Here is a 26,071-nt window from a genome sequence, read left to right as displayed (position 1 = left end):
CTAGGTCCGAGGAATTTAACTTACCAGTCTATTCAGCACACTGCCTTCTCTATTCCATATCCACACTAGATCACTTCCAGGACTTCATCAAAAACAGCTTTGCTTTCCTTCCCTTTACGAGACTTCCCTTTCATTCTCCAGCATGGGACTGTGACCCGAGACCTTCTCTCCTGATTGCTTATATGCTGTGTGCCAGCATTATTACTCATGTCCTCTACTCGCTGGCCTCTGTCCAAATCCTCTGACTCAGTGGCAATGGCTGACTGACCCTTCATTCCTGTCTAGCCTCCTTCATCTCCTTATTTTGCTTCTTCTCCAGGACCCATCTCTCATCTGCTTTCTCCATCTGAGCAACGCCCACGCACTCACAGCTTTCTTTTTTCTCTCAGCCAAGGATCTGGCAAGTTCCTGAGCAAAGATATGTCACAAAAATTCTACCCTGTTACCTACGTGGTGATAAAAGCGCAGCTGCAAGACATACTTGCTAGCTTTTGTTGTGCAGGTTCTGGCCAGAAATATGTCGCTAAAACTTTTCCGTGCTATCTCTGAGAACATTTTAAAAATACTTTTGTGAATTAAGTGTAGGGGAAATGCACCCATTCAAGTAGAAATGGTGGGAATGTAGAGGTGGATGCATTCTTGCAGAGGCCGTGAAGTTTTAATTGGGATATGGCGTGATGTAGTTTGCTTTTTTGTGGTAGTCTGCCTTTTGCCACAGTGAAAGTTTTATTAATTGTAAATAGCCACAAAGGCACGCTTCTGGGTTCATCGTCAGGTTTCCATTCTGCAGGCATCCCTAAAATGGAAAGATCATTCTCTTTTGAGAAGCACCATTAGTATTCAGAATATGTTAGCATAGGGAAGTTTAAATTTTGACATCATTCCTTCTGCTTTTCCATTTTTGCATGATCAAGTGGAGGAAATTCCATCTGAGGATTCAGGGGATGGAAAAAGAGAATGATTTAGCCTATGCCTTATTATCGTAAGGAATTTAATTATTTTTTTTAATTACTGATGAAAGAGAATAATATTGCAAGCAGTGGCATATTCTTTAAAAATGTCTCATCTCAGAAGCTTTTTTCTCTCTTCAGAATAAAAATTAAAGAAGATTTTCTCACAGATCTGTGCAAGAATGTGTTCACATTGAAGTGATTCTTATGTATTGCTTGCGTTCTGAGGTAACCTATAAGCAATTGAAATTACTGAGTGTCCTTCCAGTCACAGAGTCCAACAGAGTTAAGAAACTGTTGCTTAACAAAACACACGTACACTTTTAATACTTACTCCATAAATTAAGCATATAAACTTCCAATGGCCTTTAAAGTTTCTCAGAGGAGTTCAAGAGACTCACCAATTCATCAAAACCATTGGTTTGTTTTGTTGACAGCCATGCCAGAGCGTTGATCTGAGGGACCGGTAAACTGGGAATTGCCGTTCAGCTTTCAGCCTCTTGAGTCCAGCTAGGAAATTACAAAAGTAGACATTTTCTTTCCAAGTCTCAGGCAAACCAGAAGGGAAGGGAATCATAGCATTTCCTTCCAAGAATTTGTCTTTTATTCCTTTGACTTCAGAGATAAAGTGTAATGTTTGGATACTGAGAAAAAGATTTCACTAATTTTTGTTGTCTGGGGGATTTGGTGAATAGCCCCTCCGATAAGCTGAGTTAGCCCGTTAGCTGCCCTATTAAAGCCTTTCAACAGAGCTTTCTAAACAATTCTTAAATGTGTTGAAATCTAGACAGAACGTGGAAGCTTTTTCTCCATGCAGCAGAACCCAGTCAGTGTTAGCATTTAAACGGAATTGAATAGTGGAGTACTTTGAAACTTTGCAGAGGCTCTAAAACAGAAAGGAAAAGAATTGGTTCCCGCCATCTCCATATCTTTACTGGCTCGCAATTCCCTTAGGATTTCCACAGTAACAAGTGGAGAGCTGAAGGAGCTATCCAAAATGAGCAAGCATTATCCCTCACTTTAGAGGTGGAGAGACAGAAGCAGTGAGAAATCAAAGGACAGCGCAAGACAATAATGTGTTCGGGAAAAGAATTCACGCATCTTGAATTCCCTTTCCTAACTAGCTCAGACTTCCTATTGTAAATGCAGCCATATGGTTGTTATCTTTTACTCATAGACCATTCTCATTCAGCTAAAGAGTTTGGAATTGCATCATCTTAATAAATTCATTTTACTGCTTTAAACCTGGTTGAAGTTTTCTGCTATGTATCTTTGCTGTCGTTAACCCTAACAGCCCTTTGGTCCAACTCTGTAGGTCATACGTGTCTGAGCTTACCAACTCCTGTTCTCATCTCCAAATCACATGCTCCAACTACCTTTAAAATTTCTCACTCCTTTCTTCGTTTCCTGCACACTTTTCTTTTACTTATGTTCCTTTTGCTACTGAGAGGCAAGGAGAAGGAAACCGATTTTCCCATCATCATCTTCAGCCTCTGACCATAGTATAGGTATGTAGGGAAAAGCCCAAAAGATGTAAACAAGCCATTGCACAACACATTGACCTTCACTTTGTGTAGAACACACCAGCCAGCACGTTCAGAGCTCCCATTTGCACGTCGCCCATCAGAGTCAGGACAAAAGTGTAATGTTTCGGAAGGGCTCTCTAATTCTATGTCGCATGACTCTTAAAAGTGCCTGCAGTCAAATCTTGCTTTGGTAAAGGTTCCATTATTTATGAACTGACTTGGTGTAGTAAGCATATCTACCATTTTGCTTTGGCCTTTGAGGTTTAAAACTTAACAGTGTTGTACAACTCTTTGCTAACACATCTAGTGTTGAAATCCTGTTTTCCCCCGTTCGTATAGAATCAGAATAGCTTCCTGTTATTATACTACTTAAAAAGCCAAACTTTCCCACCACAGACAACTTTAACCTGCTGGCTTGAAATTTATATTGATTCTGTCACTAATCTGGTTGCTTTTGATATGAGTCTTTTAGGTGAATGTGCAGGGTTCTTTAAATTTAATTGCAGCAGATGTTTCTCTGGGTTTTCTCTCTCCCATTTCACTCTGGATTTTAGTTGTTTTTCCTTGGAAAGGTACATGAAAGGGAAATCCTTGTATAGTCAAATGTTTGTTTTACCATCTAAAGCTTGCAAAGGGTCCTTAGACTGGGCTGATTTCTTCTTGAAGAGCTGTAATTATTCATGGAAAGAAAAAAAAAAAGCCTTTGTCACTAATAGGCTTCTTGGTGCTTCTTGTAACAGTCTTTATTATTCCTTTCTACATAATTTTCTATTGATGAGGTGAAAAAAAGGCTTCCTCTGCTGTTGAGAGAGAAAAGGTAATTGTTCTTTTTTCACATTTACCAATGCTTGTTGCGTTCCTTATGTGTTTAAAGGACAAGGATGCAGAAAATGATGTTATTGATGGCATCACCATGGCAACAGTTCTTTGGAATAACACATTCTGGCATTGTTATTCTGCACACACAAAAAAAGGGGGACTTTCTTTTAAGCACAAACAGATTGTGCCCCTTTTAAATGCACCCATGAACTTTGCTTTTCTGAAGATTTACAGACTGGTTTGGGGCAGAAAGGATTCTGACATCATTTACCTCTCTGTGTACATCACATTATGGTGTTAAAAAAAAAACCACTTTGAAAAAGCCAGTGGTTTAAAGAGACACAGTATGGGAAGGATACATAAACATTTCTTTGATCAGAAAGACAAAAAAAACTTGAAAGAATTTTGAAATTTATGAGGTCTAGCACCAGACCCACTAAATAATCAATCAAGAGACAGAGGAGAATGGAGGAGCCAAACACTCTGAGCTTATTAGTTATTTAGTTATGACAATACTCCAGATAACACAGGTTTTACCCCAGCCACTACACACATCTTAAAACATTTTGATAGGAAATCAAATTCACGAGGCAGTTTGCAAACATATATTTTGCCTTTCGTATTCAGTCTTCCATTGTCCTCAGGTACTGACAGACTTGCTAGAATAACATTTTAGGAGCGATGGCATTTTCCAAGGCATAGTATCATTTTATTCATTCTTGACTCCGCTGCAGTTCTGAGTTGGATTACTCTATTTCTGATACTCATCAGTGAAATATGTATGTGTTTTTATTAAAAAAAAAATTAAGAAGAAATTAAAAAATTAACAAAAAAAAGAAGGGAATGTGTTGAAATTGGGAACAAGTTTGAAATCCATTCTGCATTCTGTGGTGCTGTTTCTTGCACCCTAGTGTACACCTTCCACTTTGACTTCCCCAAGGGACAAACTGTTTCCTGCACACCAATGGTGCATGGAAGTGGGCTGTACAAACCTTGAGGTTTGAACACAAGGAAGTTTTGCACCTAAAAAGAACTTGTGTGCAATATGCTACTTAAGTATGTCCACAGTCTCATTTTTGAGAGAAACGATAGTTGACTCAATGGCTCCAAATACACCGTTCAAATTTTGGTTCCAGGCTGTATATGATATTTCTGAAAGTAGCCACAGCTGGTGGAAGTCAGCTGTTTGGTTGTTGGACAATAACTTAGACCATTGGATTTTTCTACTGTCAAAATATTGATGGAAATGTGAAGCTCTGGGGACTATAGCATAGCTACATATGGATATTGCTTCACATTCAGCTTTCTAGAGCTGAAGCAACCCCCAAAAAACTGAACAGGAGGCTAGAAACTCTATTGCGTTATGCCCTTGAGGAACATGAACACCTTTGTGCTAAGTGGTCCTTTCTGCACAGGGACAGGTCTATGAGTTCCTTGACGTCATGGTCAGTGTTTTATTTTGTAAGGAACAAAATAACAGAATGAGCTTTGAATCTTGGTCATGTTTAGCCCTACAAAAATGATAAGCCTGATGTAAGAAAATAATTTGATTTGTGCTCCATATTTACCTGTAGAGCAGTGGACAGCCTTCATTTCTTGCACAACATATTTTTGGGTTTAAATAGGTTATATATGCATTAGCACATATGGCATTATATATAATTATGAATATTCATTATATACATATATCAAAATTACTATATCTATAATGATACATATATCTATAATAGTATATAATATGTACAGTTATTTAAAATATAATATCATGAATCATTTTGCTACTTAGTCCTACAATGTATTTTCTGTTTATGTAAAAAAAGAAAATAGGAAAAAAAATCTGTTGCATGTGTGAAATTGTTTCCAGCCATCAACACTTAGAAGTGTCTTTTTGTGTTGTGTTCATGGTAATAAAATAATCTTACTAGAGTAGCCAAATTAGTATCGGATTTCTTCAGACAACATTGTCTGATTTGGGCTATATTATGCCTTAGAAAGGTAGTGCTGTAAGTCAAGGCCACAGGAGACTGTTACTTCCCTGAAAAAGAATTTGAGAGCTATGAGAATATTCCCATTGCGGAGTAGGCATTGCTGAGGTCATTCTTCCACTTGGAGTTTGAAAGTAAACCCTCACACACATCCAGGGCCCTTCATCATCGGTTGGTTCCCTGAGGAATGAGGCGTCTTAGTTAAGCTTAATAGGAACCCAATAAGTTTCATCTTACTGCTTTGCAACGTTTACTTACTACACAGCTATCTTAAGTAACAGTTGGGAAGTAACCTGCTAACTATCTCTTCTTGCTTCCAAAGGAGCTGATCAAGCACATATTCAGTTTATGTTTAATTACATGATGTTGCAAGAAGTTATGAAATTTTCCTGGGAAGAATTTGGGATGTGCAGGAGTTCTGCAAAGCAAAGCGTTCTTGAAATATTTACTGTTTTTTTATTGAAAATACTCTATGTGTTTGAAAAAGTGCCCTAGAAAAATTAGATATGTTTCTTTCTGGAAACCAAGGCTGTGTCATGTCAGCTGTGCAGATTTCAGAAGAAGGAAAAAAAACCAAGATTTTATTATTCTTTTTTTTAATCCCATCATCTTGCCTTATCTTTACACAAATGATCCTATAATGATTTAATCTTTGGTTAGACCCAGATCAAAACCTTCTCATGAAACACTAATGAAAAGCCATATTTTCAATGAAATTATTTATTTATATTTGTGGAAAATGTCTCCCTTCTGAGATTATTTGAAGTCTTTTTATTGGAGGACTAAAAACTTTGCAACATCTTTATGAGAAGTTTCACTTGGTAGAGGTGGAGAGTGTTTGTTTGAATACTGAGTTTTCATGTGACCAGGGAGGGAAAAATCATTTTCTTGCCATTGTCTGGTCTAATGCTCTACAATTTTCCCATATTATAAATAGGCACTTTTTATGCCTAGAGAGAACCTTTTTAGAAACGAGCGCACCACGTTTTCATATCTCTAGTATGCTATGAGGCCCAAAGGCCTAGTATTTTCAAAAATAACCTGGGAGTTACTCATTTTTGCGACAACTTGGGACTTTTTTGTTGTTACTGAGCTTCTACCCATCAGTGGGTATTTGAGCATGCCTTGATGATGATGTCATTTGCTAGGTCTGCTGTAGCACCACATCTCTGGGGGCCAGGACATCAGAACTACTCAAGGTTTATTGGCTCCCACCAAGGCACCAAGAAATATGACAGCAGTGGTGAAGACTCAAATGGAGAAAGCTCGTTTCTCACCTCTGCCTCCTGCATGGCCTTGTCTGCCCTCAGGTCACCTCCATCTGCCAGTGGACTTTGTGTGGCAGTGACTCATTGGAAACCCACCTTTTCTTTTGCTTTGCTTTACTGTTTAACGAATTGCGATTTAAAGATGAAGCAAAAGTAAAAACAGTTTGTAGTAGCGTTGACTGTGTTTTGTTTTGCTTTCCTTTCTTGTCCCTGTCTTTCTCTTCCCCTGCCATTTATTTCCCTTTTTGTGAAACCAGTGGTAATGGCAGGTGCCAAGTAGATACTGGCAGAGACTGACAGCCTTGATTCTGCCAGAGCAGCAGCCACACACGTTCCCTGGCCTGTCTTGCTGAATTTTCTTTGAGATAAACCATACCGATGTGTTAGAAGGTAACAGAGACTATTGGAAGGGGTTTCAGTGAGCACCAGCTTCTGTTGGTAGCTCTGCAATGTGGGAAACAGACTGAGGTTGCCAAACTTCTTTCATGTCATCCACCAAAAAGCCATTGCGCAATCATAAGTTGGTCACGACCAACCTGGGCTGGTTTTCAGCCAATCTTTCTTGCTCTCTATTCTTGTCCCACAGGAATTGCTGACATTTTCTGGAAATTTTTAAATCTATTTCCTTTCCCTACCTGCGTGGTTTTTCTGCTAAATTAAACTTGGTCCATTCACTCCCATCATTCACTTAATCTTTCTATCCTCTTTTCTGAAATTACAGTACCTTTGCAAAATTGCAAATCTTTGCTTTTACTGCTGACAGAATGAAGTTATATTTCTGACACATGCCTATTTCTAAATCTTAAGACAAAACCCCTCTTCAGGGCTGGATGACACAGGCGGTTTTCTGGCTGCCACTCAGAGCAGGAACATCTAGTCAGAGATCAGACTGCAAGCCTGCCTGCTGAAGATGCTGTCCCTAAGCACGTTTTATATCCAAACTGAAAACACATGTAATTGCTAAACAAACTTGAATTTGTTTATTTTGTAATATGCCAGCAGCTGTTTTCTTGCATGATGTCCAGGATTTCTCCAGCCAACCTACTTAATAGTGTAGAATTCAGTTTCCTTGGGTCAGTTTGCCTGCTTTATTTGTTTTCTTTTCTTTTCAACCTCTGTTGGGGTGAGTTGTAGTCACTGAAACAACTGTATTTTCCTAAAGCTTTGGGCAGAACCAAGCAACTTATTTCAGGAATGAAGACAGAAGGAAAGTCTTGTGTTCGTTAAGTTAACAATGTGAAAAACATTAGACCATGACATGGATTATTACACGTCCAGTGTACCCAATGCAAGGTTTCTCACTTAGCTCTAGTGGTCTATTCCTAGATGGATGCTTTGTACCCATGACGTCGTGATTGGCTGAGGAAGGGTAGCTGCCTCTGTCAATTAGTTTTATCCTCCATTTTCTTGCTGAAGACAACAAGTCTTGGTAGGGTTTTATTATGCTCATGTATGGACATATTCCGTTTTGAGATGAGAGCATCTTTGGCTCTCACTGGGGAGCCGAGCTCACCCAGACATTCTTCACATCCCAGAATCAGGCCCCTGTTAGTGAGCCAGAAATGTCCAGAAGATCTGATGCAACTGTGCAGCATAAAGGTCAGATCCAGGCTGATGGAAAACAATCTTCCAGCTTCAATGGAGGTAAGATCTGACCATATGTATTTGTTGACTATAATTGAGTGGTTTAGCCAAATGCTGATTTTCATCACTCTTGTGAAGCAGACAAGATGCTGGAGTTAGAAGGCCAAAGCAGGGACACTCACAGGTGTAAGTAGCGAGCTGCTTTCTACAAGCCAGCCGAAAAGTTAACAATATGCTTTTTTTTGGATAGTCAACCATCTAACTTAATTTATATGACCAAAATTTAAATATATAATGTAACATTTGGCTTGAAACAATCATCTTGCACTTTCACTAGCATCATGTTCCTGTCTCCATCAGAAACTTAGTGTGTTTTGTTTGGCTTCCATTCCTAGTACAGTAAAACAAAAACTCTGGGAGAGGAGTTGTCTCTGTCAGTCTTCTAAATTACTCTGTCATTGACCAGTGTGTTTTATTGTAGCACTGTAGTCTCTCACATGAATTTTTAAAAAGAAAACAAACAAACAAAAAAACCCACTATGTTAATAGTTTAGTAAACAACTAAAATGAGAATGCTTGTTTCCTCTTGTATTCTTTCCTCTCTCTGCTGCTGAAGATACATTCCCCTCTTTCTAGCACCAGGCATTGAGAGAATGTCCATAAGTGGCAATCAGGTGTTCTAAAGACATTATATTTCATGCTACATTCTGTTTCTTACTTCATGGTTATTGTAATTATAATATATTTGGTATTATTATATTTTGCTATGATATGTAATACATACTGATACAGTTGAACAGTATCAACTGATCCTAATACGGTCAAACTCTACCATTCCTTGCATTAGCAGTTCTCTAAAAGAAAAAAGTCCTGAAAATACTGAATATCCCTAGTAGCAGTTTTGTAGCACCACATGGATCCTCTACCCAAGCAGAAGTAATTATCCTCTATAGCTAAGATTGATGAAGAGAAACGAGCCACAACAATTGCTTGTTGTTTGTGTTATAAAGATTTATGCTTTACTTTACATACAGGGTATGTTCATAAAAGTGTGTAAAACAGTTCATAAATAATTAAACACTGTGGCTTATCTGAGTCCAACAATTCAGTGACTCGCATATAACTTATATTTAATGTCTTTTAACTATTACTGGAAGTTACTGGAAGTTTCTGGAACTGAATCATACAAATTATGTGTGATGTATGAATTCTGTAAATCATGTTTACAACTATATTATTATTTCTTATAAGATTTTTTTTTTTTGTTAAATAAGGGTTCGACTGTAAGAAAAGATTTCACTGTGTATCTGGTGCTAAAATTATCAACAAAAAAGAGAATCCAATTATGTACTTTTGAGGATTGACTATAAGTGATGTACATGCTACTGTGCATGTCAGCGTGTATATATGGGTTAAGTTCAAGATTTCTTGTATTTGCATACGGCATTCAACCACATATACTCTGACAATATTGTAAAAGTTATTACTGTATTATATCTTTGGTGTTATTTAAAGTAGTGTTTTTCGGATTGTCTTTGGAGTCAGCATGTTTATTTGGAAGTTATAAAAATAGCAGCAATGCAAATACAGATTAAGTGAAATTATGACAACATAGAGGATAATGTAAGCGTATATGATGAACCACAGAGTAAAATAATTGCTAGAAGTCTTAATTAAGATGAGGGCAGGCAGTATTAATGAAAAATAAAGGCTGATCAGTACATTCGTTGTCACAGTCAGCCTGATTTAAGCACTTTCAGAGCCATTGAGCTGAAAACATTTTTAGAGCCTAATACAATGGAGAGGTCATTGTATCAGACTGAACATTTTGCAGAACAGCACTCTTAAGAGATTTGGAATAACTAGATGGCAGACTGGATTAATGTAGTAGACTCACACTCAAATCTCTCCTAGGCCAGGAACAAAAATGAATGTGGATTGTGGGTCATGTAACAATGTCTGCCACTCTCCCATGAACAACCTTTTGTGACTGAGAGACAGAAAAAATCCAGGAATGCAACAGGAGAGAGTTTCTCAAGTCATATCTAAAATGCTGAGAGAGGATTTAGTTTAATTAGATTAGTGTTTTCCTTTCTTAAGTGGCATTTCTCTTCCTGTTTATAATATATTTTCCACTGGATTCTGTTTTGCTGTCTTTTTGTAAGGTGAATTTGCTGAGAATGTGTCTGTGTTTGAAAAGTTTATTTTACTGTCTATCATCACTGCCAAAGAGAACATGCACCCATTTTTGTGCTAGGCTTTAGAGACTACCTTAAGTAGCACCATATGGAATTAAGATGCTGCTTTTATTAACAGTTAATATGAAAAATCTAGAACTTTTCAATGTTGGACATTTTAGTGTCATGACGATAAAGTAAGGATTTTTTTGGTGTACAGACTTCTCTTTTATCAACATGTAGTCTTTCCCTTGATTTGGGAGCTACGGGTTTTCACTTGACCCATGGTCACATCAGTTCTAGAAGCTGGGACACAGAGATCACTGCAAAAATCAAGAGAAGCAGCCGGGAACAGCAACTTGTGTTCCAAACCAGAGTGATGCGGTTACGCACACGACAGGAGAGGGAGGGGGGCCACCAGGCTGTGTAGTAAATGAGGTAGTTCTGCAAACACTTTCTGGTTAAGGCTTGGGTGGAAGATCCATTGCCTGAAGTAAATCTGCATAATTCTGTACTGCCTTGGGAAAGGCCTAGAATAATTCCATAGGTGTTTCCTACTCTGCCTACCTCCCCTTTGGGTCGCCCTTTGTCCTGGGACCGAGGGAGGCTGAACACCAAGGCAGGCACTGAGATGCTTAAGAAACATCCTCCTTTAACATCAGGGGAATTTTTCCCATGCTGTTATTCACACTCTCTGCTTCTTATAGAAAAAGGATGTGCATGTTAGGTGGCTGCTAAATGTTAACTAAAAGAAGGCAAAACTTTGTTTCTCAGGAGGTGATAGTGAGGGGAGATGGTAACTCAGACATTTTACTACTTCCGTGATAGCAGAGTGGTGTGCAGGCAGCAGACCAGTTACTTTACTAACAGCAGTGCACTCCATCCAGTTCCAGTATAGGAAAATATGCTTGAGGTGTTTTATGCAGTTCTAGTTCATTTTAGAGTTTGGACCACATCCTGCTAAAGAGAATACTCAACAAAGTCATTTTAGGAGTATTTTTGTCTCCCATTTATATGCATTTGTATAGCAACTGAACTAGTATTAGGAAGGTATTTAGCATGTTTTTGTATTTTTAGTGTGATTTATATGCTATATCATAAAAGGTTCAGTATTGTCTGAAGAGTCAGCTTGCAAAAAAAGTAAATCTTACGCATCAACAATGATTCATAAATAACTTGTGTATGTAGATTGATACAGAAGACATCTGGACAAATACTGCATTTGCTGAAAAATTAAAATATGGAATGATTAAAACTATTTGCAAATTAGCACAAATTTGCTTTAGCTTACATTTTTAAACAAGCCAAAATAATTATTTGCTGTGGTTTTATTTAAATATTTTTTTCAGGCCTAAATAAAATTTTGTTTAGGAATTTTTTGTAATTTAATTCTTAGGGATTTTGAAAAATACTAAAACACAGATGAGAAGTTTTGTTGTGGATGAGTTCCTGCTCTTGACTGAAAAATAATAGTCTTTCATTTCACCAGAAAAAATTACATTTTCTCAACTAATGATTTTCAGGCTTAGATTTCTATGGTGTTCTCCTCCAGTTAAACATGGAATTGAAATAGTTTTTCTACAGCTTCAACTACCTGACAAATACGATATCTGAAATGATTAATGCAGTAACTGCAGTATTGTGGCCTTAACACAAATACCAGCATAAAATTCTGCTTTGTCTTTCACTTTTGTTTCAAAATGTAATAATTCTGTTCTTCGATTTCTCCTGATATTTTTAGCAGCACACAGTTTCTGTCTTCCCAAGTGATTTTAACAATGGCAGATATTCATTATCTGTAAGTAAACACTGAGAATCACTTGCTTCATTACACTTCTGGGCCATTTAATATCTTCTTTCATCTATCTAATTCCTCTCTTCTCATTGCCTCAGCAGTGTGACTCAATCAGGCATGTGTTATCTTTCCCAGATCCTTTTCTGAACATAGCGTAGTACGCAGGAATGCAGTTTGTCAAACACATTGTGTCTGAAATCCTTTGTTGGGAGAAGTGGAGAGAAAGAGATTATAAAATGCCCCAAAACCTTCGATAAGGCCGTTCCCAGGTTTCTTACAGCTGTTCAGCCAAACAAAACTGTCATACCTCACTGCGATGTATAGGATGGTATAGAACAGTATATGGCATGTATTATATCTTCCAATAGCATCTGTTGTCCAGGCTGCAGTTCACAGTGAATAACTTATTTTGCACTTTGGCAAGTTTTATGACTCATCAAAAAGGGGGATTTAGAAGAGAGAAATACATGTGTTGTTTATAATGTTGGTTTTCACGGGTGGTGAGATTTAAGATCCTGATATTTTTTGTAGCAGATACGAACAAAAATACCCACTCAGGCTGGTGATGTATGTTTTTCCTTGCTCTGCTCAGATGAACCTTTCTGAGGTAAAGTCGAGCAGCGCAAATAAATTCAGAAGGTGTTAGCTTCTGTCAGCCTGAGGGAATCTGTGACTGACTTTCTGCAGCATTTCTTCCTCAGCATTTTGTACACCAAGTTTCTTAGTGGCTGTCTTATACGCTAATTTGTGTTCAATTAAAAACTATTTTGTATGCAGAGAAACTTTTGCTCAAATTCATCATAAAGCCTTGAGACTTGGTTTCAAGTATTTGCTAGTGTGAGGCCAGCCCCAGCCTAAAGGCAGCGTGCGTCGGTAGATGCCAGAGGTGGCAGGTACGTTCACGTAGCTTCTGTCAGAACAGAAAGGGAGGGCGGTGATCGTTTTCACCTTTGGAAGCAAAAACTTTGCAACAGCCTTGAAAAAACCCATTCATTTACAGTACGTTGTCACTGTAGGTTTAAGTCGAGCATTTTACACTGGAGCTGTTTTGAGAAATTAGCCTAGAATAGGTGAGCGTAGCCATGTTACAAAGTGACAGATGAGCTGCTGAGTCTGCACTGGTGCTGCAGGCACCAGTGTTTCGGGCAATACATGCTGTTTTCAAGGTGGTAAGCTGAGTTACGCTGTGAATTCTCTGTCAGTGTACTCTGAGAGAATTTGTGTCTCCTTTCCAGGTCAGATATCCAAGGGGAAGTCTGGGAAGGCTTTGTAATGCAAATCTAGCTAGCCTTCCTTCACACAAGGAATGCTAGATGCTGACCCATAAGGACTGAGTTCAAGATTTCTGTGAATATGTGGGATTTGAATTCACCCAGTAATGAAAGCCTCTAAGAGCATAAGGCGCATTCAGTATCTAAATCACTTACGTGGTTTAGAGAGCTGAAACTGGCCCTGTGATGATTAAAAGAAAGCTGGTCGATACTGCTCCTTGGCATAAACATTAACAGGAATCCAGCCATGGCACTTGGACGTTTGTTGAACAGCTGGTATGTTTTGTTTAATACAATCAAAGAGAAAAGCGGTAGTAGGTTTGTTGGAGATGGGCTGCGCTTATGGTGGATGACACATAATTGAGATGTATAACAAATAGCGAAGAAACAGATCCAAGCAAAAATGCTCAGATATAATCTTTGGTAGATTTTGTGTGTTAGAAAATATAAAGCACATTAACAGGCAAATAAAAAGGCACCAGACAGTAACAACCATTAAATTTATACAAGGAAAAAATAACAGTAAGCTCAGTTATTAAAATCTGATATCACCTGTGGGACAGACAACTTCCCAGAGTATCCTTTAAATCCATGATATTTTAAAAAGGATTAGAGTATGGATATGGAATAGGGAAATGTCAAGTCCTGAGTTTCTACATGCAGCAGAGACACCCTATATTCCACAGTAGTACTTACTGTATTTGCCCCAAAGAAGGTTTGTCCTTTATTACACTGCTTTGTTGATTGTATACCTCTTTTCAGCTGCATTCCTTTGCTCCATGGAACACAGTGCAGATGCAGAATAAAAATTACAATTACAATTACTGGAGCACTGGATGTGTATAATTATTTTGTAATTTTATTTTGATACTAATATTTTCTGTTTCTCTCTCTTTTTTTTTTTTTTTTTTTTACAGAGGGTATGAACTGTATGAACAAAGATCATGGGTGTGCACACATCTGCCGGGAGACGCCCAAAGGTGGGGTTGCCTGTGAATGTAGGCCTGGCTTTGAACTTGCCAAAAACCAGAAGGACTGCAAATGTAGGTAGATGAAGATTAAATTTCAAATACCCCCAAATGTCTTATTTTCTTCATGTTGTTATTTTCCAGAAGCCAAGAAATCAACTTTGTTTTGGCCAAAGGTGATTTATAATTTTAGTAACATGGTTTTTGCTGGAGAAGGTGTACTTGGGGATGGATAAGAGGGATTGAATAACAGAATGTTGGCGGTCACTCTTTTAGTGAAATGGTACCAACTTTTATACCTTGCTATGAATACAGAAAGGTGAGGGATCAGTTTAGTCCAGGCTTTCCTTGTAAAGCAAAACCAATAAAGCATAGAAGATTCTGGCTTGCAATGTTTTGCATGGGACTCTTTCTGATGGCTTCAGTGCGTGTTAGATCTGACTCCAGTAGCTTGCTTTCCTACTTGGTAGCTTTGTGAGAGACAAAAAAAGTGCAATAAAACAGCATGAAACATATTTTGTGTTTTGCATAGGGCCAGTATTTTTGTGATAGTCTTTCTTCCACTTCAGTTTTTTTCTTCCTGAGATCTTCACTGTGTAAACATGCTTAGATTATATTAGTTTCCAAGTACAAAGTCAAAAGAATCACCTCAAGAAATGCCTCAGGATATTGTATAGCCTGATTGCTCCTCAGTATTAAGAGGCTACACAGGGCCAAAGGCAAAAGCACAGAGAAAAATTTCCTTTACGGTAATTTTCATTCTCAGTGTTTATTAGAAGTGAACGTTACATGCTGTTAATTGCAGTGCAGCATCAGCTACGTTGATGAAGTGGGAGAGGATGTTTATTTATGTTGTTTATTATTTGTTTCTACAAATTTGTGCATTCCTTAGGAATTACATTATCCTTTTTCATAGTGAGATGGTGACAGGAGGATTAGAGCCTTTTCTAGAACGATATTTCTAGATACCTCAAGGTTTAGTAGAAAAACTTGAATTTACTCTGTGCCCTGTGGTGTTCAAATTGTAGTTGGAAGTAAAACAAACTTTTGCTGACAGACCTCTAAGTAGGGAATCTTAATTTTTCAAGGCCACAGAGTTGCTGCAGAGTACACGGACGCCTACACCCACAGCACATTCTGCAAATATGTTCCAGAGTTTTATTTAAAATAACTGTACTTCTAGCCCTTCTTAACACAAAGACATATAAAGCTGTAGCCAGACAGCCTGGGACAATAATTGTGAGATTACAGCAGGCTGTTTCTAAAGTTCTAGTTCTGAAACCAAATCTTGACTTTTAAAAAAAACTTTGTCACAGCTAACCATTTCAGTGGAATTGGCTTAAATCTTGAGCTGCAGCATTTTAAGTACTGAGTACAGCTATGTTGAAAAGCTGGAAAAAAGACACTTGCCCCTTGTCAGCCTGGGCTGGGTCTGCAGCCCTGTATACCAGGGACTGGTAGGGTCTGATATACCCCTAGTATATCCCTGTATCCCTCTTAATTATTCTGATTTATCATGATCCCTCCAGGAAACTGTGCCTTTCAGGGTTTGTCAGAGCTTGCTTCTCTGGTTTTTTATGTGAACAAGTGGCAGAGAACCTGTACCTCACTACGTGAATTTTTATCAGCCAGTTTGCAATAGAATCAGAATACCGGGAGAGGTTTTCAGATGTATTGGCCCAAGTCCACTAGTAATGAGACATGTGTTCCTCGAAGGAAAAAAAGATGTTAACATAAATTAGAAAGCATAAAAAAAAATTGGAGGGAGGCTCCCTGCTTTTTATGCATGCATTACAAGATTGTCATTACATCCTGATTATATGATTACATATCACTCAATCATATCATCACATGCTAATAAGGCAGTCACTATTGGTGTCTTGCTTCAGTCAGCATACATGATGGTCAGTGCTTATTAAAAAAGCTTTTGTTCAATAGCTTCCTCTCCATAATTCAGTGTCATGCCTTTCCTATTTAAACCCTATTGTGAATATAAAATTTTTAATTTCCTCATGGATTTTCCCATGATACTCATTACTGTAATATCAAAGTGCTGTGTAGGCATTGGTAATGTATATTCAGGACATTCTTGTCAAGTTAGAAAGTACTGGTTTGCCTATCTTACAAATGGGAAATGAGTATAAAGATGTTGGTGTCGAAGTCATTTAGTAGTGATAGGTGATTAACAAGAAACACCCAGAACCCAGCTCAGCATTTGTAGCACTTCAGTATGATCAAAGCCAAGTTCCCGATGGCTCCAGCTGTAGTTGCAAATGCCATGGAGAAAGGAATATAATATTAGTAACTTGCAACAGATGTGATTCAAGTGACTTGCCAAGCCTGAAGTAGGAATTCCATGGCAGGGGCAGATTAGAGATTTTTAGGGCTCTATTCACTGTCTGAACAAGACCATCCATTCTTGACAGTCCCTTTCTGACTTATTACTCATTCTGCAGCAAATGAGACAAGATTCTCCAGCTGTTTCCACAGACCTGATTGTCCCAGCTCCACTGTGTGCTGAATAAGACAAGAGTGTTTTCTGCATTTCTCATTGAGGATGGTTGTCATGATACAATAAGTCTCTGTACCAGAAGTCTGGTATTATGTATTTTTTGAGTACTTAATATTGCAACCTTAATGGTTTCTTAGTGTAAATTTTAAACATGCAATTTTTCAGTTACAAAAAAAAAAAAAAAAAATTGCCCACCATGCTAGGCAAAAACAGAAGCATTGAGGCTGGAAGGGACCTCAGGAGGTCATTTAGAAATACACCAAGCAGAGTCATACAGATCCATACGTAATTCCTCAGAAGAGCTGCACCCTTTAGATCCAAAGCAGCAGTAAACTACCATCTTCTGTGTACACAAGCTGTTAGAAGAAGAATACACTTTGTTAGTGATTTTTGTAGATACTTGCTGGCAGCAGAAAGAAGACACTTAGGAATAGTGAATTCAGTTCCAGATTACAGTCGAAAAATATGGGAAATGAACTCCTCTTTCCATATTTGTATCCATGATAGATTTTAAGATCCTGCTGCTGAGCATGATTGCATTAGAAACTTTTGATAAACTGAAGGGTTTTTTTCCCCAAACATGAACAAATTAAGACATTTTTTGTTGATCTCATTATTAGCTGGATCTGTTTAGCTGGAACTTGAAAAAGTAAGAAGAAACCTAAAGCAGATACACATACTCGCAAGTTGCAACCTAAAAGAAATAATTCTGGCAGAGTTACACACAAGTGAAAGCTGAATCTCTTAATGAAAAATGCTGGATAACCTTGACTACAGAAATTTCTGTCTGCCCCCTCTGATAATAATGATTTAAGTGAGCAGGAGGGCTAGTGCTAAATAATTCTAAAAATTCTGTCTAGTATGTTTGTAATAAAATGCCATCCCACCTATGCCAAGTGGCAGCTTTTCAGCTCCTGCTGATGGTGTTCTCATGCAGCTCTTTGCTGTCAGTACAAAGATCACCAGAATGTTAAAAATGTAAAGGCATACTAGAATAAGTCATGCAAGCAATGTTGCATGCACAGCTTTATCACTTAGAAAGAGATGTTTATATAAATTATATATTTAACGGCCAATTTAGTTAAAAAACAGTGCAATTTTTAATGTATCTGGAATTACAATGTGCTGGTTCGAACTGTCACAGAAAGCCATGCTACAAAACCAAGAGATCTTAGGGGATTTTTTGGGTTTAGTCGGTACTAAATGCTAGATTTAATATTTGGCCATATGTTTGGAAATACTCCTTGCACGTCAGATGGAAGAGACCCGAAAAAGGATTATATGAAAGTTCAGAGAAGCACTGAAAGCAGGATTTAACCTGCAGAGTGAGGCTGAATTCTGGTATTTTTTATCTTCTGGGGATTTTAGCATGGAACATCAATATCATTATTTAGTGGAACAAGTACATTAAAATCCCTTTCGTTCTTTAAGATGTCATTCCTCTTCTAGACAGTTGTTTCTTGTCTTTCATCATCAAAATGTCATTTCAAGACTAGTCCATGTATTTCTATGGATGCAAGTACTGGCCCACATGCAAAGCTGGGTCCCGGGAATGCTAAGCCAACCTGACTAGATGCTGCTGCTTACAGCTTAGGCAGATGGGCAGTTCGGAGAATCGTAGAATTGTTTTGGTTGGAAAAGACCTTTAAAATCATCAAGTCCAACCATTAACCTAGCATTGCCATGTCCACCACTAAACCATGTCCCTAAGCACCACATCTACACGTCTTTTAAGTACCTCCAGGGGTGGTGACTCAGGGAGATTATGCCACGCTGTCAGCCTGCAGGCCCTGAAAGGTGGCTGGCCAGTTCATGAGCCTGAGCATTATAGACAGTGAAAAGAATTAATCTTGTTTGAAGGCTATTTGAAGCATCAGTGTTGGGACTTTGTCTCAGGATGCCCCATAGCTCTTCTTTCACAGTAGAAACAGTGTTGGGAGAACAGACTGGTAACTTGGCTGCCAGCATTAGACACCTCACATAGATGGCGTGCATCTTGGTAGGGCTTGTGTGCTGTTTCTAGTCATGTTTGTAGCCAACATGAGCAAAGTCTTCTCTATGAGAGGCTGGATTTAGCCAGTTGCACAGGACATTTCTCCCACTAAGGGAAAGATCCCAGAATTTTGATTGCACTAAAAGACATACACGAATGCTGAAGCAGTGTCAAAAGCAATGGTGTTACTCTGGTTTTAAATCTGCTGTGTGGGGATGAGTATATCTGAGTTTGAACAGACACGTATATATTCTCCTTTGGTAAAAAACAAAACAAAACCCCCAAAACTTATTATTTCCCATCTCTTTTATTGTAATATTTATAATATTCGAAGGTGATCTGTGTCTGTCAGAATTTACTATTTTGCCTCTTTCTATTTGCCTATTTAGTGTCAAAGACTCTGAGTAAGCACACAGTCTTTTGCATAGCTGTAGAGTCCAAATTTATCAGAAATAATTTTTAAAAAAACACTTTGAGATTTCTCATTAATTTTGCTTTAATGCTTTCTGATAAAAAATGGAGTAGATCTGGATGTCCCTTTGCTTTTCAATAATTTTGTTATTCTTCCCCTAAGCAAGAGAAACTTCTCACTCTGTCACTGCCACAGAATTAGGGCTGGAAGGAAATTGAAATGACATATTTTACAACTGGATTGTGTACCAATTTCGCCTGCAGAGCTGTCAAGCTCCAGAATTTTAGCTCAAGTTGCTTAAAAATAAAGAAAGAAAGAAATAGTGGTCTAGGCAGCAATTCAAATCCTTCAAAAACGTGATTTACTCATATTTCTAAGAGACAGGAAAAGGAACTGACCTACATCTGTGTTCATTGACTGGGTAGAACAGGAACCAGTATCTTTAAACTATAAAAGAAGTGTGTGATTCTGCAGGATTTGCTATAAACCCCATTAGTCTAGTGCAATTTTTCATAGATAAATATAGTAAGGAAATGTCCCTCATACTGCATGGATCAGAGCAACCATGTTAAGATATATTCATCTCTGCCAGTGGAGGCTTTCAGCAAGCAATGCCAAAAATAACCACGGCAGTCACGTTGTTTAAAAGATACGCTTTGTTGCTGATTGCATTTTAAAATGCTCAATAAAAATACTGTTGGCTAGAAAGGTATTTAAAAATCTGGCATAAGCAACACCTTCAAGTTAATTTGTGATGGCACTGCAGTCCCACAGGGACAGAAACATGGAACGAACCTCCACGTAGTCCAAGAGGGTGAGGAAGGAGGGGAGGATAGGTAGATGGAAATCACCACATCCTGGATTAGCTCTGCCAGTGTGCACCCAATACTGTGGATATTGCAAGCAGCTGCCTTCTATACCACTTACTGCCCTGCTCGATCACATCCCAGATGCAGCCGGTCAGAAGAGAGCTCATATTTGCAGTCAGGCTGCAGCCAGCAGATTCAAACAACCTCTGTCTGTTCCTCTAGTTCTCAGCTAGGCTGCAAACTGGTATTTCATCTGCCTCCAGATGAACCAAGACGTTACTGTTGCACATGTAATGTGGCAGAGAGGGCGAGCCACAAGAAACAAATTAACCCCAAAACACTGCAAATCAAAGAATGGGCAAAAAGAAGAGAGGTGAATAAGGACATGCACAGTGTCGAGCAAGGAAATGATTTTTCAGCATGACTGCATCAAAAAGGTGGGAGGTTTAAGAATGGAGAATTGATGTAAAAATTTAATTTGTTTTGCATCAAAAATAAAAGCTAAAATGTTACTGTATATTGAAGGAAATGTTGTTTCCATTTGATGCAAAGCAGAATGGTTTGCTTCGTGTATTTTTTCACAGAAAGAAATTAATAGGTAAGTTATAAAACTGGAGAAGGAGAAAGAATGCCTGAGGGTTGTTGTTGCTTGGGGGGCTTCTTTAATGTAATTCCTTGACAGTTTAGGATTCTTATGACTCGGGGTATGTGAGGTCAATTCCCTCCTCTGTCTGGTGAGACTGAACCCACAATTCCCATTTTCCAGCCTCATGCCCAAATTGTCAAGTTCCAGTAAGGGAATGTGGATCAGGCTGCTCTCCATCTTTCTCATTGCCATTCTTTCCAATCGGATAAAACAGCAATATTCCTGGGAGAAGAGTTGGGAATCCAGGCAGGCCCTCTTCTCAGGGATTGGTCTTACCACTAGGCTGTGGGTCTATTCCCTCGCTATCTCTGAACAACACAGGGATGTGATTCAAAGTGTACAGCGTGAAGGGCCAAGGATGCTTGCACCCGTAGTGGCCTCTGGTCTGTACCCACCTGGGAGATGGACAGTTCCTGTTGCGAGCTTTGCCAGACTTCAGGGACTGAAGACATAAACTTGCAGTTCCCGTGCTGGCAGGAGGTTTTAATGGGAATTCTGTTGGATATGCTGTGGTGGGTCTCCCTCAGTTGCTTTTTGTAGAATTGTTCAATTTTAAGCAAAATACTGAAGTGATTACTGAGAGTGGCAGGACTATTCAGCACTGGGACACTCACACCAGAGGTGGGATAGTTCAGTTCTAGTTATTGTGTCTGAAAGTTCCAATCTACTCCATTTTCAGAAGCTAGCATTAAAGCAGAGTCACCGAGATCAGTGGCAAATTATAGGAGCTTAGCCCTATTGGATTAGATAGAACCTCAGTTTAGATTTAGATACTTGATTTTAAAATCCTGTAAACCATTGTCTTAGTTTTACTGCATATTGCAATTTGCTACCCTGGCTCTTTCATAAACTTTCTCATCTAGAAGGAAAATTCTGCTAAGACCAATGTGAGGAAGTTCCTTCTGATGACTAGGAGTCACTATTTATATTACTGTAGTCAGTATTTAAATTACTGTAACATTTCAAAATACTGAAGTCCTCTGAAATGATGAGTATGATAGAAGTGAATAACAGTATACTGGATTTCCCCTGTATCTGCCAGTGTATATATACACCAATAAAGAACCTAGTCCAAATTACCTGTACATGGAGACAGTAAATTGAATTCAGTATTCAGTTAGATCAGAATTGTGTCATTCAGCATTAAGCTATGCGACTACAAAGGATTAAATGGAACAGGGGCAAATGAGAGGCATTGTTAATGGCACTAGCCAGCTTAATATTTAAAAACTGGTTTGTCTTAATAATCAGAAATTAAATCCATCATGTGACAAAGGAAATTGAATCTGATCTATTAATTCACATGAACGTCAAAACTCCACCTGTCATGAAAAATGTTTGCTTTGATATATGTTTAGTGTTTTTTCACCTAAGGACATTTTGATTGCTAAAAGCCATTTTGTGTGCTTGGAAATGAAAGTGACATCTCCAATGTTTCCTTCCTAGTTGAGGCCAGTGCACTGCAGGGCCATAACAACTGTGTATATTTTTGTTTCCGAGAAGAAAAGAAAAAAAAAAGTTTCCTATTTTATTTTTAAACATTCTTCTACTCTAGGAGGACTAGTACTTGAAAAAGTAGATTTCAAGACTTACGTGGTTCTATTGTTGTTGTTTGGTCTCTGCTTCCTCCACTTAGAAAATGAAGGGGAAGGAAAAGAGAAATGTTGAAAGTCCACGTCTGTATTAGTAGACTGCTCATTTCTTCATGCCATATACATCACGGATATGAAGCATGTAGCTTTTAGGAAGAGACAGAATTGGCTAACCACTCATACTAAAATTATGAATACAAATAGACTGGGAAAAAGTAGCACATACTTCTTTTTTTCTTTCTCTTTTTTTTCTTCACTGTATGGATTGCGAGTAGGGCAGGAGACAGGAGCGTGGCTAAGATAAGGGGGTCAGAAAGAACAAGAAATGCAAATAACTGCAAATACAAATGTGATGTTGCCTTATGTCTTGATTTGTTACTGCTCTTCTGTATTCTGAAAGGCGCTCAAGACTAATTGGTTTCATTGTCATTTTATTTATATATACATATATACACATTCATTTGGGGCTTAACTAGTAACCTGTAACTATGGGAATGGAGGCTGCCAACACACCTGTGATGACACAGATACTGGTCCTGTGTGTGGTTGTCATCAGAAGTATGCCCTACATTCAGATGGCCGAACCTGCATTGGTAAGTACTTCTCTGCAGCGCATTTTATTTCGTATTCCTCATAGAATATATATGTGCACATATGTGTGTGTGTGTGCGTGTGCGCGTGTGTGTTTGTATCTCCCAGGCGTCTAGCACCATTGCTGAGAGAAGTGTATAACAGCAGTTCCTGGCTGCAGTAGCTAAGGTCATGCTATACAGAGAGAAGCATTTGTGCATGTTTTGTCAAAATGTTTGTTAATGAAGTATCCCTTTGTTACTCCTTTGCAACTTTTATTTCTTTTCATAACTCCAGTAATTTTTGAAGTAAAAAGGTGTAGAACATTCATAATTATGAATGAAAGTTCAGCTCTTCTGTTCACTTTCATGAGTCAAGACCTCCTTGCGTAAGCAAGGTGAGGAAAACAATCCTCTTTTCAAAGCTGTTATTAGGGAAAATTAATCATCATGATGTGCTTTCTTCCCTGTTGTATGTTTTATGATTCTAAAACTTAGAACACTTGTAGTGAATAAGCTTTCACTCAGATTATCAGTAGGAAAAAACTGTTCAAGAGATGGAGCATCTGGGGAGATGCTATGCAAACATTTATGATTATAAAATATATTATTTGCTTAACACCATTTCTTTCCACTCTGCTTTTTTTTGTTTTTAATAAAAAGGATATTTTTGCATACTGCAAGTTAAAATTTGGAAATTCTTACTCTCAGATCAGAACCTAAAATGCATAATGGTTTCCATTAGCATTGTGGTCATGTTGACTTTTTTGGTTTGTTTAATTTCAAATTCTTACAAATTCCTAGTAATTTCCTGAGGTTAAAAAAGAATGGACACACATTTATCATCTTTTCTCTCCTTTATCAATATTGCAAGACAGAGGACTTGAAACCCATGGAAATCTGTCAGTTACCTTTAGTGATCCCTTGGTCAGATCCATGGCACAAAACTCTGTGGCTGCCCAGAGCCTCACACACTGTGTTGGGTTTGATTGCACAAATGATGCGGTAGCGTAAGAGTTATGCTGCCAGAGGTAGAGCTGAACAAGTTTCCGTGCTGGTCTCTGCCTCGCTGTACACACAAGCTGTGTCTCAGTTTACAAGATCTCTCAGCTAGCACTTTTGATTAACAGAGAGGGCTCCGTCGTACAGTCCCTCTGTTTAAATAACCCTCCCTGAAGCCTGTGGCAGTTCCAGATGCAGAGAATTTGCAAGAGTGAGGGCCTTAAGAGCAGATTTTATTGAATGGATAATTGATCTTCTATTTCTTAGCATTCACTAATGTCCTCGGATTGATGCTTTATTTTGTCCAGCATGTAAAAATGATTTTAAAAAGCTGTGTACACTGCACCTGTTTTTTTACTTTTTTTTTCCATTTTTGTAATGTAATACATACGACTCCATGTTACATTCCTTGGTCTTGTGATGTAAGTCACATATTACTGCCTGTGCTGATTTTCTTCCCTCTGAGTAGTTCTTTCTCTTAGAATACTTTTAAATTTTTTTATTTATTTTTTACATTTTTATTCCTGCTTTCTGGTGATGGTTCCTGATTGCCTGTCTTGTCTGATAACTGACGTTCATTAATTATTTACAGAGCGAAATAAAAAAAAACTCAAACAAAAGCCTCTATTGCAGCCTGATCCCATCTAGAACTTGTTCAAAACAAAACAAAACAACTTCTTGTTACCACTCAACCATGTAGTGTTGCCACAAACAAAACCTGCCAGCCTCCTCCTCCTCCTCACTTCAGTGATTCCAGTGTTTGCTGTCTTCAGTGGTGTATATATTCCAGGCATCACTGCAAGAGTGCAAACTTCTGCAATGCCAGATAAATACTTGTTGACCCTTTGTCTAACATATTTTGTCTTCGTTTGCTTGACTTAGCCTTTTATTTTATTTTATTTTTTGTTTGCTGCATGTGAAAGTCCCCACTTTGCATTTTGTTTTTTGTTTTCCTAATAAGCATTTCCCTCTCTGTATAAATTATTTTATTTACCCAGCTGCTGCTTCTCCATCACTCTACCGTATCAGAAATCTTTATTTTTATTTCACTTACTGATCATCTCTTCCCACACTTGTGACTGTTTCTGTGTATTTCCAATGAAGCATAACCAAACTAAAGTCCTCATTATGCTGTATGAAACTCTTACATGTAGGATATCAGAGACTACCTTGTAAAATGACCTTTGCTGACATCATCTTGCTTACTGCATGCTTATAAGATTACTAAACCCTGTTCTTGCAACATCTTTCCTAGCATTGAATGTTTAGCTAGTAGTGTTTCATAGACAAGCAGGCAACCAGCACTGCCCAAATTGATCTTTTTTTGTGTTTGTTTGGTTTGTTGTTTGTTTATTTTTGTTGTTGTTTTTTGTTTAATTTGCATGCTGTTGTTTGGTTTCTCCTCACGATGTGTCAATGTGTACAAGACTATGGTGCATCCATGCCCATCCATCACCGGACTCTTCTAGCTCTCTCTGTTTGTCTCGGTCTTCTGCCTGCCACCTTCAGATCTTGGTGCCACCACCAGCCTGAATCACTTTACAGTTTGTCTTTGGTAGTTTGTTTAACTAGCACCCCTGAATTTTAATTTTCATCATTAACACCTCCCTGGGGCACTCATGTTAGCTGTCTTGTTCTCCAGTAGGAATCCAGCTTTCTGTATGTGGTTAATTACTTCATAGTTGACCATTCTTCCACTTCCCCCTCTTTCTTCCTCCTTTCCCTAAACACCCTTTAATTTTTTCCTGGGATCTCAAAGGGAATTAACTCTCTAACGGGGATTTAGTGCTTTCATGCCTTGCTTCTTGGCTTTGGCTGTGCCATGCCAAGAAACTGTCTTAGGCAGCGGAAAATTGGGCTTGTGATTAACCAACTGCTCCATGTTTGTCCCTTACTTGTGTTTTAGAGAAGGATGAGGCTGCAATTGAGAGTTCTGAGTACAATGCCACGTCAGTAGCTGATGTGGACAAGCGGGTGAAACGGCGGCTACTTATGGGTAACACTTTTCTTCCACTTCCTTTGTTGTGCTCTCACTTTTGTCTGTATGCGTGTGGGGGGGAGGTTCTCTTTTGGTCTCATTTGGTCCCTTTGGTTTTGGTTTGGTTTGGTTTTTTTAACCTGACTTCATCTGTGTGGAAAGGTCACCAATTTTGTTAATTTCTCATCTGTTGTACGACTTCATTTCTTGTTTTT

The 26,071-nt window shown here is 38.4% G+C and overlaps 1 protein-coding gene across 5 annotated transcripts in view; it reads left to right on the top strand.

Annotated features, from left to right (window-relative positions):
• SCUBE1 (signal peptide, CUB domain and EGF like domain containing 1) overlaps positions 1-26,071 on the top strand; it is a 213,439-nt gene that overhangs the window by 96,092 nt on the left and 91,276 nt on the right. For 3 of the 5 annotated variants that reach the window (XM_075759944.1, XM_075759953.1, XM_075759979.1), the window contains exons 5-7: positions 14,293-14,418; positions 22,784-22,900; positions 25,785-25,874. In XM_075759944.1, the coding sequence (XP_075616059.1) occupies positions 14,293-14,418; positions 22,784-22,900; positions 25,785-25,874 (333 nt within the window). The remainder of the gene's footprint in view (positions 1-14,292; positions 14,419-22,783; positions 22,901-25,784; positions 25,875-26,071) is intronic. The other 2 variants (XM_075759970.1, XM_075759962.1) reach the window with 1 other exon arrangement.

The sequence above is a fragment of the Balearica regulorum genome, chromosome 1 (assembly GCF_011004875.1).
Source record: "Balearica regulorum gibbericeps isolate bBalReg1 chromosome 1, bBalReg1.pri, whole genome shotgun sequence".
NCBI classification, from domain to species: Eukaryota; Metazoa; Chordata; class Aves; order Gruiformes; family Gruidae; genus Balearica; species Balearica regulorum.
This window is presented reverse-complemented; position numbering and strand designations above follow the sequence as displayed.